Raw genomic sequence first — 14,168 nt, forward strand, 5'->3', positions numbered from 1 at the left:
TGTTTGAATGTTAGCTAAAATTTAAAAGCTTTATACTTTTATGTGTGACAGATTTTGTAAATCAGAAATTAGGTTTAGTTAGATCATCTGTTTGGTTTATAGGATTCTATCTTAGAATTTTAATTGTGGTTTAACTAGCATTGTTATCCGCGCGATGCGGCAGTGCTATTTTTACATGGTTACAAATTTTGTATTATTTGTACTAATTAGGTTTACATCAAGTTTGGCACATTTGAAATTGTTTAACAGTATAACCAACATTTGAATGGAAAATCTAAAGTTAAAAGTATAGGTGCACCGTGCACATCTTCCTTTTCCTTGGTTTGCAAAAATGTGACGGCTAATATATTTAGCGAAAGGTTGAACATATTTCTAAAACATTGCATTTAGGAAATAGGGTTTGATTGAACAAAAAAAAGGTTTAATTGAATATTAAACTTGGTGACGTCATCACAAACCCACCATCTTCTTCTTCGTCTCTCCACCACCGTCTCTTTGTTTTTACCGCCGATCCTTGCAATGAGTGTGTTCTTTTAAACCAACCATTACATGTGTTGTGTTAAAATCCATTGTTGATAATATTTTTATTATTATTCTTATGATCTGTGTCTTCTTCTTGTGAAGTATGCATTTGCATGATCAATTTAATCAAGAAAACAATGAAAATTTTATTAAACAATAAGCAGTAAGCCAGTAACTCAAATTCTCTTTTGCATACGCATGTAGGGTGCAGTGGAGATCAACAAATGCAATTCTAAACCATTTTAGTAATGATATGCACGCATATAATAATAATCTATTTATATATGAGTTGCATTTTACTAATAAGATACAACCGTAAGAATAATACTATTAACAATCAAAATCACATAGATAATAATTGACCAACACAGAATACGATGATTACATAAATCGTAATGGACAAAGAGAAATTAATTTGGTGATATCACCACAAACTCATAGAATATGTCATAAAGCACACGATGATACTAATTTTTTTATGATTGTATTTGATTTCTATCTTACAGAACGTCATAGAACATTGGTAATTTAAAAACAAAAATTGAAACTGGCGTACCTGTTAGAACGTGCGAGGCAGAGAATATGAGGAAATAACCGCCGGAAATGGTAAAGAAGGAAATTAAAATGAGCGAGAGAGGTTTTATAGATATGAAGCAAAAATAGGGAAGAGATTATGACGGCGGTTGGAAGAGTTGGTTGGATAGTCATCATCATCATCATCATCATCATCGTACTCGTTATAGTTCTAACCGTATATACATTATACATCATAACCCCAATTGGTATTATCAAATAATTCAATTATATTCTATGGGTTATTGATAAATTGTGTAGATAAAATTAAATAATAAATAATGTGATATTGATATATGGCAGCGGTAGTGATAAAAATGAAATAATAATATATATTTTTTTTAAATCAAAGGGTGGTAATAAAAGATGGCAACCAATTCTAAATGTAGTAGAGATAATTAGGGGTTTGCACGAAACCGACGGTTCGGTTTTGATTTTTAGTAAAAACCGAAATATCGGGTTTGGGTTTCGTGAAAACCCGAACTGATAAACTGATTTGTTGAGTTACTTTTTTGTTGATTCGTTTATGTTTTATAAACTTGAATATTTGTTTTATTTTTAACGTTGTTAATGGGCTATGTTTTGTCGATTTGGATGATATAAAATCATTTTAAATGTAGGTATCTTTTGTTGTTAGCTCTTAATATCTAGGCCAAAATTTGCAATATTCTATTAATTATTATTATTATTTTAAATATTAGGTCCGATTTCAAAATATGATGGGTCAAATTTCTCTGGTCCAAAAATTACTAGCTTGATTAGCAAAACAGAATTGATCTCGAAAACCTAAAATCCATAATCGAAATAACTGAAACCGAACGGTTTTGATAAAACAAAAAACCGAAACTTTGGTTTTCGGTTTGGTTTTAGCCCAAAGCTGCACCTGGCACATCCCTAGGTTTAATAGTGTTTGTTTGGTTGCAGTTCAAGCACTGCAGGTTTTATACACTTCTTTGAACAATGCTGCACAGCTAACAAATTGGAAACCTAATAATGGTGACCCGTGTGGCGAGTCGTGGAGAGGGGTTACCTGTGAGGTCTCAGCTGTTGTTTCTATGTGAGTTTGGACACTCGTTTCGTTTAATGATTGAATCATGCTAAAAGTTAATCGGATTCGTTGTTTTTGCATCGACAGTGAACTTCCTGATTTAGGGATTGATGGGACTTTGGGGTACATGTTGTCAGGCCTCACGTCACTGAAAACATTGTGAGTTTAACATCTCTAAACTTCATGGAAATTAATCCACAAGATTATCGTGTTATGAGTTTCTAATCCATCTTTACGGGTTCTGTTTTAGGGACTTAAGTGGAAACAATATTCATGATGCATTTCCGTATCAGCTACCGCCGAACCTTACTAGCCTGTAATTTTCAATCTTAGTATATCTTTTTTATTATTTTTCTGTCGATCTGATGCTAATATGCATTTTCAAATTTTAACATTGCAGAAAGCTGGCAAACAACAATTTAAGTGGAAATCTTCCGTACTCCATTTCATTGATGTTTAATTTGAATTATGTGTAAGATTCATATCATAATGAAGTGCACTCATTCATCTTGCTAGTAAAAAGAATGCTTAATCATTATATTATTTTCGTGTCCAGGAACCTTAGTCACAATATGCTCTCTCAAAATATGGGAGATATATTCAATAATCTTACTAGCCTCACTACCTTGTAAGTTTGAAGCTAAAAAAAGTTACATTTATTACTTATATTTCCAAATAAAAGTTGCATTCTTTCATTAAGCATAATTTATATTGAAACAGGGATCTATCATATAACAACTTCACAGGAGATCTACCAAATTCACTTAGTTCACTGTCAAGCATATCTACATTGTAAGCATAAATATTACTACTTCTTGCTAAAAATTTGTCTCAGTCTGTCCTTAACTGTAATGATGCTTTTGCTTCCGGCAGTCATGTGCAGAACAATCAATTAACAGGTTCTTTGAATTCACTAGCTAGTCTGCCTTTGACCAATTTGTAAGTCAAATTCTTGTGTATTGTTGTCATCTTTATGCGTGACGGTTATCTTACGCGTTATGCGTTTATCTTTATAACAGAAATATAGCAAACAACCATTTCAGTGGATGGATACCAAAGGAGCTTCTCTCTGTTCCTGCTTTCAAGTAAGCAATTATGTGACATTTATGCAAGTGTTTTTAACTTATCATATGCATTTATTTTGTCTTTTTATTTGAAACAGATATGATGGAAATTCGTTTGATAATGGCCCGGCTCCACCTCCACCGCCATACACCGCCCCTCCTCCTGGTAAAGCTCATAATAACCGCACCCGTTCTCCACCGTCACGCACACATACGGGTTCTGATGCGTCATCATCAAATACCAGCAGTGGAAAGAAGTTGAGCATCGGGACTATTTTAGGCATAAGTTTGGGTTCTGCATTCATCATACTTTTTATAATTCTTGTGCTTCTTTTCTGCCTTCGAAAAGGGAAAAAGACACAAAATACCCCTAGAACTTCCATAGTAAACCCCCCAATCATTGGCGAGAAAGGTAAAGGTTTGATTTAAATGCATAGGAAAATATTCATACATGCTTTTATACAGGGCACGTAATAATGTATGCTTAATGTGTTGTGCAGTTAATGCAGAAATGCAAGAACAGAGGGTAACACCGACGGCCGGCATAGTTGATATGAAGCTGCCACTAACAGAAAACTCATCATTCGAGAACGGGAAAAGCGGATCTACAAAAAGAGTGAGATCGCCTATAACCAGTAGCTCATATACAGTTGCGACTCTTCAAACCGCAACAAACAGTTTCTCTCAAGATAATATCATCGGTGAAGGTTCATTAGGTCGTGTTTATAAAGCCGAATTCCCGAACGGAAAGGTAATTGATTTTCTCGTATTGCCAAAAAGATTGGTCAACATTGTGCTTATAGACTTGTTTTGTCTTTAGATGATGGCGGTTAAGAAGATAGATAATGCAGCATTGTCACTTCAAGAAGAAGATAATTTTGTTGAAGCTGTTTCAAACATGTCACGCTTAAGACACCCGAACATAGTTCCATTAGCTGGCTATTGTGTAGAGCATGGTCAACGTCTTTTGGTTTTTGATTACATTGCAAACGGAAGCTTGCAAGACGTGCTTCATTTTGCTGATGACAGTAGCAAAACCTTGACATGGAATGCACGCGTTAGGGTTGCACTTGGGACCGCTCGAGCTCTAGAGTATGTCATTATCACCTCTTTATATAAAAATAAGTATTTGATTTTTTTTTAATTCTTGCTTTAACAGAAGCCCTTTTTTTGGCAGATATTTGCATGAAGTTTGCTTACCTTCTGTGGTACATAGAAACCTAAAGTCAGCTAATATTTTACTCGATGAAGAGTTGAATCCTCATTTATCAGACTGCGGTTTAGCCGCGCTTACACCCAACACCGAGCGAGAGGTAAGTTTGATACATCTGTCACGTGCCTTATGTCATAATATAGGTATTTGAGTAAGTTTTGTTGAAATTTGTACAGGTGGCGACACAGTTAGTTGGGTCATTTGGTTATAGTGCCCCTGAATTTGCGTTGTCAGGCATATACACTGTAAAAAGTGATGTTTATAGCTTTGGAGTTGTAATGTTGGAGCTGTTGACCGGTCGGAAGCCGCTCGATAGGTAAGCCATTAATTAATAATGTTTAGCAGTGGAAACAGCCTCTTGCACAAGTGTAGGGTAAGGCTGTGTACATCAGATCGTAAAGCAATCCGGCTCCCCGGACCCTACGCAAACGCAGGAACCTAGTGCATCGGGTACGCCCTATTATTTTCAACTTTTTTTGAATTATTTTGTTTTCTGATATGTTTGTAGTTCAAGACCGCGATCTGAACAATCACTTGTAAGATGGGCCACCCCTCAACTACATGACATTGATTCATTGGCAAAAATGGTTGATCCTACATTGAATGGCATGTATCCTGCTAAATCTTTGTCTCGCTTTGCTGACATAATCGCACTTTGTGTTCAGGTAAACTTGTGAAATTTGGGTTCTACATTTCTAATTCTAAACAATTAAGAAAAGAGCATAGCATGATGTTTTGGTGTTGTATATATAAATATAGCCTGAACCGGAGTTCCGACCTCCAATGTCTGAAGTTGTGCAAGCATTGGTTCGGCTGATGCAAAGGGCGAGTGTGGTCAAGAGGCGACCCAGTGATGATTCGGGATTCATATATAAAACACCAGATCATGAGGCGTACGAGATGTCATATTAATATATCTAAATTATGACCTTGCGGTTTTCGCTTATATATATTTATGCAAGGTCAAAGACTCAACTTTGATGATGATGAATTGAAGAGATATGGAGTATGTATAATTGTATATCTTTCCATCAAAATCTGGTCACTTGAAGTTCCAAGTTAAGGTAAATATTTATACAGATGACAGGTTATGTATTTGTATGAGAGAAGACTTTTTGACTTTTTTCAGTTTTACTTTATTAATTTTCAATGCATCTTCCAAGATATTTGTGGCATTATAAATCATTTTGTGTTTATTTTTTTTAATCAATTTTTGGGCTAGATCCATTTTTAAGTGCTAGTATAACTTTTATTAAATAATTCCTTACTACAATATCATCATTTTCTAGATCTGACCAAACTTTTTTTTTTCTTTTTCATGAAAACAAATTTTCTCATGCTCCACCATGTGGGTTCTATTATATATCCTTTTGACAAAGGAAATGAGTCATGATAATATTTTTATTGCTTGTTTATATTTCAAAACAATTTGTTACATTTTTTAATTATTTATTTAAATGCAATTTTTGTGACAGTCAAGTTAAATATATAGGAAAATCAGCAGGTCTTTTGGTCTAATGGTATGTGAGTGATGGTTAAGGCTTGAGATCTTATGGTCACAAGTTTGAAACCCAGCTCAAGAGGGTTTTCCCATAGTGGTTGGTTTTCTCTTTGATGGTGTAACTGGTGTTACTGGGTGAGTCAGAAAAGCTCACTCGAGTACTGGGGTAGTTTCAAACATAAAAAAAAATTATATGTAAACAAGGGATGATGTATACTTGACCTATCATAGTGTTTAGAAGTTTTTAGCAACTTTTTTTAGGCCTCTGTCAACACCATGAAGTTATCATTTCCATAAAGAAAAAGGTTTGGAATTGCAAAATAACAAAAGGTTGAATACAAATGATCCTCAATAATGTGAAGTGACTTTACATAAATAAAGTAAAAGATCACAGACAATTAGACATCCGCATTTTGTTTCTTTCTTCGGTCACGGGCAATTTTAAACTATATTTATATACTCTAAAAAGAAACCTTTATAATAATTTGTATTTTGAAACTTGATTACTATTATATAAAGTTACCTCTTTAATATATAATAAAATAAATAAATTGTTTTTGAGTAATTTATTACCCAATTCTAACTCAGCTTTTGAAGCACATATTTTCTAAATGGAATTTAAAGTTGGATTGAGCTAATCGAGAGTTTTAGTATTCATAAATTTAGTTTTTATCTAAATGACTAATGTTGTTTTTCACAGACAGGAATGCTAAAATATCAATTCAAGTGTTGATTTATTGATTCTTGCGAAATTAAAAAAAGTTTTAAGCTTAGTGGGATTCTTATCAATCAAGCTAAGGTGCTGAACATATGGGCCTCCAGAGGACTCTAGTAGTCTAGTCTATAAGTGGTTCATCATAAAAATTGATGGGTTGAAGTAACTTTCGTTGATTTAACTACAAACTAGGAGAAAAGAATGAGATATATATGCGCACAACCAAACCGGATGATGATTTGAAAGTGGATTTAAACCCATCAAAATCGGTTTGGGTGATACGAGTTCGTATTTGATCTATGAGTTTGAAATGACATCTTATCTTATCTTAAAATCTTAATCTTAATCTTAAAATACTAATAAAAGAATATGTTAAAGCTTAGGTGTCAAGCTCACATTCACTTATAATGTGAATTATATTCATTATTGAATCAAGTGTCATTTTCATACCTAAGGTTTGACCAATTATACAACTTTAGTACTTTTTTTAAAAAATTTCTTGCAAATCAACACATAATGTTTTCAAAATCATGCTATTTTAAAACTTTTGGTTAACCCTGTTTATTTTTTCCATGAAGTCTACATTAAATTAATTCACAAGTATTTTGAGAATCACAATTGAAATAACAGACCTTATTTATCTTTATCATTTGACAAAATCCGTTTATTACACGGGTTCAAAAGCTAGTAAGTAAATATAAGTTGAAATTGATTTGACAAAAACAAGTTATATAATATGTTGAATTCGGTTCGAAACCGGTTCCCATCTAGTCCAGTCCAGTTTGGTTTTTCTTTAGAAACCAATCTCATACGGAGCCCGTACTTCAGGCCCAATCTAATTTTATCATCTGTTGACAAGACTGAACCGATTGTAAAACTGTCCAGTTCGTGGAGCTGTGCGTGACATGATGCATCACTGATGTCCTAAGGAAGGAGTGTATATAGATCCATATGTTGTAGTGAAATACGTGCAATACTTAAAAGGGTACATTAATCTATCTCCATTCTTGCACTAAGGGGTGTGGTGGTGAAGTTCATGGGGTGTGCAAAATGTCATGTAAATACCACTTCGTTTCCAAATCAATTACACTCGATGTCAGAAAAATGGGGTGTAATTTCACTTTTCACATAGTATGAAGAATGTCACGTCATTAATCTTTTTTTTTAAATAAAAACACAATGGCAATTATAAAAATTACATTTATTAAAAATACGAAAAATGAAAAATATAATTTAAAATACAATAATAATAAATAAAAATTCATTAAAAACTAGCTGTATCTAATATCTACTTCCAGCCTCAAACTCTTCTTCACTAAACTCACAAATGGCATGGCCTTACTCCAACGTGTCGGATGCGACTCCATAAGCCAATAGACGAAGCACGACGAACAACTTTTAAAGACTAGCCAATCGTGTTTTTTTGCCTCTAGCATCTTACATCAACATGAAATAAGACAATTGTGTTCCAAGTCGTTAGCAATCCTTAAGAATAAATATTTGCTATTTTGGAACCATCATCTAAATTGCTCATCGCACAGCAGTGTAGACAACGTCCTCGACGAAATAATCGGTAACCACACCCTCGTTGGCGGCTTCACGCTCTCTTTGCAAAGGGGGTCATCGAGTCTTCCAAGTAGAGCTTTCGGCGTCATCTTTTAAACACTCTAGTACCATGATATCATGAAGTGCTCCGAAAATAATCTGTGCTATATTGTCAAACGATGATATAATGAATTTAGGAAATCCACTCTTTTCAAAATATTGGATGATGTGTTTTCTCTTTTGTAGAAGCTAGGTTATACTTAGAAAGAAAGTACTTTTGTATTTATAGTAGTAAACAATAGTTTTTAAATTTAAATTTTAGTCTCTCTTTTACTTTAATAAAAACGAGGGTCCAACGGTCAATGATCATTGAACCCACACCTTCACGGAGTCAAGAACTCTATGCTACCAAACCACGCATCGTGGGTGCGGATTTCCACGACGCTAATCACACGTAGGTCACTCGGTCCGCACTGCTAAGTCTTACAAATAAAAATGATAACTTATATTGTTTTATTTTTTTGAATGACAATTTAATCTACTATACCAATGTCCACTAGGAATTCAAATCCTTGACCTTTAAAGATAAAGAATCTTATAACCCACCAATATTCCGTTACGCCAATTAATGCTGCTGCATAACTTAAATGAGTTAATACAACTAGGAAACCGAGACAGGGAATATAGAGAGGGGTATCCTCACAACATGTTTCATACTTCCTGTTAACACAATCTCACCATGTCTAAATGAATCTTGTACTTGTGTAACGTTAAGTATCACTTCCAAATCTTGGGTGCTCTGTGGAGCTATGGTGAACCATGGTGGATTCACTGCCACAGCCACCCCGCTAGGTGGAACCACTGCACACATGTACGTCTCCAGCTCGTTAGCAACGTTCTTGACAGTCCTCCTTACTAACCTTGTTCCGGTGAGTGCTGAAATGGTTAGCGAAGGAGCGTTTAGGTCCGACGGTGCATTAAAGGAATGCGCACAACTTTCACCAATTGCGGTCTTGATGACTTCTGGATCAGTGTTTGGTACCGAGCACAAGAAACTCATGTAGTCCTCGAATTCTGTTTCATAATTAGGTTAATACTACTTCATAAGATCACATCATGATATTAGGATTTTAAATGAGCCGAGCTAGGCTGGGTTGAGGCTAGGCTCGTTTATCTTAAAGAGCTGAAATGTTGTGCGGAGTTTGACTTGTAAAATAATGCTTGAGTTAGCTCGTTATGTTTTTAAAAATTTTGTGTTTTTACACATTGATATATATAAAAGCATAAAAATATTTTTAACATACACAAAACGCGAAAATATTTATCTTTCAAGTCTGGTCTCAATGAAAGAAGACACTAGTAGCTTTTGCTATAAGTAGGATTTTAATATATACGCACATCTGTTTGTTTGTTTTAAAATTCATATATATTTACAAAGTAAAGAAATTTGGATGTATGATATGCTATAATTTTGTGTTATACTATATTAAAATTACTTAAGGAGTCAAATGAGCGAGCCAACGAGCTTACTATGTCTCGGGCTCCGCACGTTTACAAACGGCCGATTTTGAGGCAAGCCACGGACCGCCAACTTTTCAAACAGTCATACCTGACGTAAAAACGAGTCCTGGATCAATAGCTTGAGCAGGTCTAACGAGACCCGCACCATGGTCAAAATGCGTAGACGGTTGCAAGCTATAGATTCCCTGTCCCTGGGCCATTATCGGCTGCCCACGGTTATCATATGTACTTGCAGTAGTTGCCATTGCAGAAGCTATCATTGACGGCGACCACGAAGGATACCGTTGCTTAATCAACGCAGCAATCCCTGCAATATGCGGCGCAGCCATACTAGTTCCCGACACCAATCCAAAGTTATAACCCGACAGAATCGGAGTCTTCACACTCATGGGACTCCATGCAGCCCAAATGTTATGACCAGGAGCTATAATATCAGGCTTTAGTAAATCAAGTGGTGTTTTCTCAACGTTAATAAAATTTGGTCCTCTTGATGAATACCGACTAACAACCGGATACTTCTCGTTATATTTAGCAACTCTTCCTTCACCTATTGCTGCATGTGCATTAAACGCTGTCACAATGCTATTATTATTTCTTTGTGTTTGTTTCTCGTAGTAGTCGAGTATTGTTTGTGCATCACTAACTTTGGGTATTATTATCCCCGGAACAGAGAACGGGTAAGAATCTGCTATGAAATCGCCTAATTTAGGATTAGCAAGGAACACGAATCCCATAAACCCTAAGGTTTTCGCCGTGTTCATGATCTTGGGTATAGATGAAGTCCCGTTTAAAAACCCTGATGAAAACATGCAGATAACGATGCTTCGTTGGATGATAACGGGATCTAGTGCCTCCGAATGCTGACATTCTTCAACGAATTCGGGTGTTTTTGGGAAATTGCCGGTTGTTAAGATTGCATCTTTAGCTAAAACTAGTTTAGATTGAAAAAATCGGCTAAGGGAACTTGGTGTGGATAAGCCAATGCCATCGAGTTTTCGGCCGTTTCCCAGGACGAGAGAACCAGGGTAGGCTCGGTCGGTGTCGCAAGCAGCGACACCTACAGCCCACGGGCTGTATGAGGCGACGGTGTATGGGTCTGGACCGCGGTTGCCGGCTGCTTGAACCACTAAAACCCCGGCCTTGCGTGCGAATAACATGAAGATGTCAAACATGCTTAACATGGTGAGTTTTTTGTTTGATGGTTCATCTGGGCCTATGGAGAGGGTTAAGATGTCAACTCCATCTTTTATTGCCTGCAATAATAATAATAATAGTTTATTGGCATGAGCATATATAAGTAAGTGGGTGAGTGGGGGTGGTTCTTACTTGATCAATTGCTGCAAGTACATCTGCTTGGGTTCCCATAGTTGGATATATGGCTTTGTAAACAGCAATTCTGAGTCAAATAGATCTCACAAGTCAAATGTGTTATGACAATGTAGAAGGTACAAGGGTAAGGGGTGCTATCATTCTAGTGAAAACCAATTAAACTGAAAATCAAACACAACTGAAACTGCTTAAAACCGAACTAAATTACAATTCAGTTTTTTATATGGTTTAAAATCGAAACCAAATTGGAAATTTGGTTTTCGGTTTCACAAAACCAGAATTCAGTTCAAATCAAATTGTCCAAATAAATTAAATAACAAGCAATGGCTATATAAGTGTTGTCCTTTAGTACAATTCCCTTAGTAGGTTTTAGTTGAATCTTTTTTTTTCCCCCATTTTTTGAACGGCCAACTAGTTGAATTTTATTTAGCCCAATCCAAATAAACCAAAATAACAATTAATGGCTGTTTTTATAAATAAATAATCGTAAAAAGATTGTAAAAACTTTAAAAGTAGAGATACATGCTCGGTTTATTCAATAGAAACTAAAAGGTTTTCGGTTCAGTTTTGTTTTCGATAAAAATTTTTCTAACTACTAGACCTATTAACACAAAAACACCCCTAACACATATTTAAGTTTTTACCGTGCACATGGCGCCATCCCATTGGCTCTTCCATAGTTAAAACCATTGACAATCACTGGAACTCCATAATTTCCAGCAGCAGTTGATGCTACATGACTGAAAAATAAACCACTCGATCTAGTCATCTTATGAAACATTTCACATATGCTTAGCAAAAATGTCTCCCTTTTCTTTTAAATATATATAAGAGTAAAAAAGGTAACTTTACAGATTTTAATGAACATAGTAAGTAAACAGTTAGAACCAAATACAGTTGAGCACGTTTTACCTGCCATGTCCAACTGCATCATAGGGAGACAATATATCAACAGAAGCATTAAGGTTGCCTCTTGCTTCTGCCCCGGCCGAAAAGAACCGAGCCGAAATTATCTTTCCGTTGCATGAACTTGCAGGAAACATAGGTCCCTCCTGACAAACACTTGGAAACCGAGTGATGTCACCATCCCTTGGGTTATATGCAAAGCTCGGGTGAAGCGGATTGATACCCGTGTCAACAAAACCAATCACAATCCCTTGGCCTGCATTCCGCCGTCCTCTTTGTACACGTGTACGCCAAACTCCTTGTGGCAACCCTAACAACTTGGGGCTATGGTTTGTCATCATTTTAGCTCCTCTATCTTTCTCTACGAGCTTAACTCCTGGTGCTTTCTTTAACTTGTTGGCCTGAGTAGGGGTAGTATGGACAGAAAAGCCATTAACAATGTGGTTGAAGCTATAAAGCTTCTTGTAAGCGCCTTCTACTAAAGTGGTTTGCAGAAGTTGATCATGGAAGTCCTCCAAGTACTTTGCATGACGAGCCTTTAATATTTCACTACCAAAATATGGGGGGATAACACAAGTTTTAGGAAATGGGTAATGATCAAAATATCCACTTCACCGGTAAATATGACAAAAAATTGACCGATCAATTCCTATAATGTTCACTCTAAAATTCTTGACCTGACAAGTGATAATGTTTTAGTCATTATACGATGGAATTTTTAACCAACCAGACTTTGCCATTTGTCATAAAATGTTGGGTGCTTGTTTAAAAAAAAATGTCCGAGTCATCAGGATTATTTATGATGATACTATTTTGGCTTCCGACGAGATTTATTTTGGTGTCTGATGAGATTTTATCTTGCCATCCGAGGAGATTATTGGCTTCCAATAAGATTTTTCCCATCAAACGAGATTTTTGGACAAGTAGCATGATCTAACCTAGAAAAAATTCCTTCGAGCAATAATAATTAAAAGGTCATCGGGTTGATGAATTTCAAGGTGGATATTACTGGAAATGATTGGCAAGTGAAAATTTTGTCAATATTGACCAATCGATCAGATATTTTGTTCATTTTTCTAAAGTTTTATTATGTGTTGTATATCCATTAATGATTTTCTAAAAATGTAATCAAAATCTCCATTAGTAACAGACTTGGATATCAACATATGCATATTAAAAAATAAATAAAATAAAAGGTGAAATATGAGATTATCTTTTTTGATTCACTAATATATTCACATTTATTATTAAAGAATTTCAACGTATTTACTTATTTTTATTCAAAGCAATATATTGAGTAAATTGACAATCCATTTATAATTCTTTAGTCAAACCAGGTTCCAGGATATAGAAAAACAGTAACGATCTAATTTTCAAAGAGTTGACCGTTTTAATCAGTGCTTTTAAACCGAACTAGCGTGGTTAGTCAGATTCAGAACTGTTAGTGTTATCAATTGGTTTCAAGCGAAAAGATCAGGTACAAATGAATGAGTCGTTTTTAAACAAGTTAAATAAAACCGATAAAAATTGTGGCTAAATTGATTAAATTAAAACTCGTAGAAATTTTTCAAAAATTATTTTAACTACGCGAACTAGAAAGGAAAGTATTTTAAATTTCAAGAAGGAGAACTACAAAGAAAAATGTAAAAAAAAAAAAAGAAATCCTTAAATTAATGTTTTAATAAAGAGTAGTGTTTACGTCGAAATGGAATTCAAATGATAAAGAAGCTATATCATTAGCCATTTCTGAAAATAGTTTTTACTTTCTATACATGCTATAAATATTAATTGATTGACTAAACACCAAGCATTAAGCAAAGAAAGATTTATAGAGAATGTTAGATATAAAATTATGATTATTAGCACCTCGATTGATCGGAATCAAGCTTTTCGTCGGATTGAAGGGAACCGGAGACATCTTGTAAAAATGCAACCGGTGGATCACCCTCCACTATCACCGAGTATATATCTCGTTCTTCTCCAAAGCAAATGTTGCAAAACAGAAGGAGAAAAACAAGTCTAAATTGTAGAGAAATCACCATGGTTAACTCAAGGAAGATAGCTGAATGCTCGTTGATGGTGATGTGAAGAGGTAGGTCTCAGCAGAGCCCAGTTGGACCCGCAAGATTCACCTCAGAGACGTCTGCGCAGTCGGACCCGCAAGACTCACCTCAAAGAGGGACGTCTGCGCGGTTGGACCCGCAAGACTCACCTTAGAGAGACGTCTGCGC

General features: G+C 35.4%; 2 protein-coding genes across 2 annotated transcripts; one reads left to right on the plus strand and one right to left on the minus strand.

Moving 5' to 3' along the window:
• Positions 1 to 2,025: 2,025 nt before the first annotated feature.
• On the plus strand, positions 2,026 to 5,449 carry LOC143580992 (protein STRUBBELIG-RECEPTOR FAMILY 8-like). The gene is made up of 15 exons (XM_077063883.1): positions 2,026 to 2,152; positions 2,231 to 2,302; positions 2,394 to 2,459; positions 2,544 to 2,615; positions 2,700 to 2,771; positions 2,864 to 2,935; positions 3,017 to 3,082; positions 3,163 to 3,228; positions 3,306 to 3,619; positions 3,708 to 3,958; positions 4,028 to 4,299; positions 4,385 to 4,520; positions 4,597 to 4,736; positions 4,929 to 5,085; positions 5,180 to 5,449. Exons 2-15 carry the CDS (start codon positions 2,271 to 2,273, stop codon positions 5,330 to 5,332), a joined length of 1,869 nt encoding a protein of 622 aa, XP_076919998.1. The 5' UTR covers positions 2,026 to 2,152; positions 2,231 to 2,270; the 3' UTR covers positions 5,333 to 5,449.
• A 3,393-nt stretch (positions 5,450 to 8,842) lies between these two features.
• LOC143580990 (subtilisin-like protease SBT2.4) lies at positions 8,843 to 13,979 on the minus strand. Its single transcript, XM_077063881.1, has 6 exons — positions 13,804 to 13,979; positions 11,944 to 12,486; positions 11,676 to 11,771; positions 11,029 to 11,098; positions 9,791 to 10,955; positions 8,843 to 9,255 (listed from the first exon to the last, which is right to left on the minus strand). Exons 1-6 carry the CDS (start codon positions 13,977 to 13,979, stop codon positions 8,843 to 8,845), a joined length of 2,463 nt encoding a protein of 820 aa, XP_076919996.1.
• Positions 13,980 to 14,168: the final 189 nt, after the last annotated feature.

This window comes from Bidens hawaiensis, unplaced genomic scaffold (genome assembly GCF_021521415.1).
Source record: "Bidens hawaiensis isolate Kalapana, Puna unplaced genomic scaffold, B.hawaiensis_p1.1 tig00030780_1, whole genome shotgun sequence".
NCBI lineage: Eukaryota > Viridiplantae > Streptophyta > Magnoliopsida > Asterales > Asteraceae > Bidens > Bidens hawaiensis.

Coding starts and splice junctions, on each gene's coding strand:
- LOC143580992 (XM_077063883.1), top strand. CDS start 2,271: ATGTTGTCAGGCCTCACGTCACTGAAAACATT. Junction 3,959..4,027: donor CCGAATTCCCGAACGGAAAG/GTAATTGATTTT, acceptor TTTTGTCTTTAG/ATGATGGCGGTTAAGAAGAT. Junction 4,737..4,928: donor GGTCGGAAGCCGCTCGATAG/GTAAGCCATTAA, acceptor ATATGTTTGTAG/TTCAAGACCGCGATCTGAAC.
- LOC143580990 (XM_077063881.1), bottom strand. CDS start 13,979: ATGGTGATTTCTCTACAATTTAGACTTGTTTTTCTCCTTCTGTTTTGC. Junction 12,487..13,803: donor CTTGATTCCGATCAATCGAG/GTGCTAATAATC, acceptor ATATTTTGGTAG/TGAAATATTAAAGGCTCGTC. Junction 11,099..11,675: donor GGGATGGCGCCATGTGCACG/GTAAAAACTTAA, acceptor TATTTGACTCAG/AATTGCTGTTTACAAAGCCA.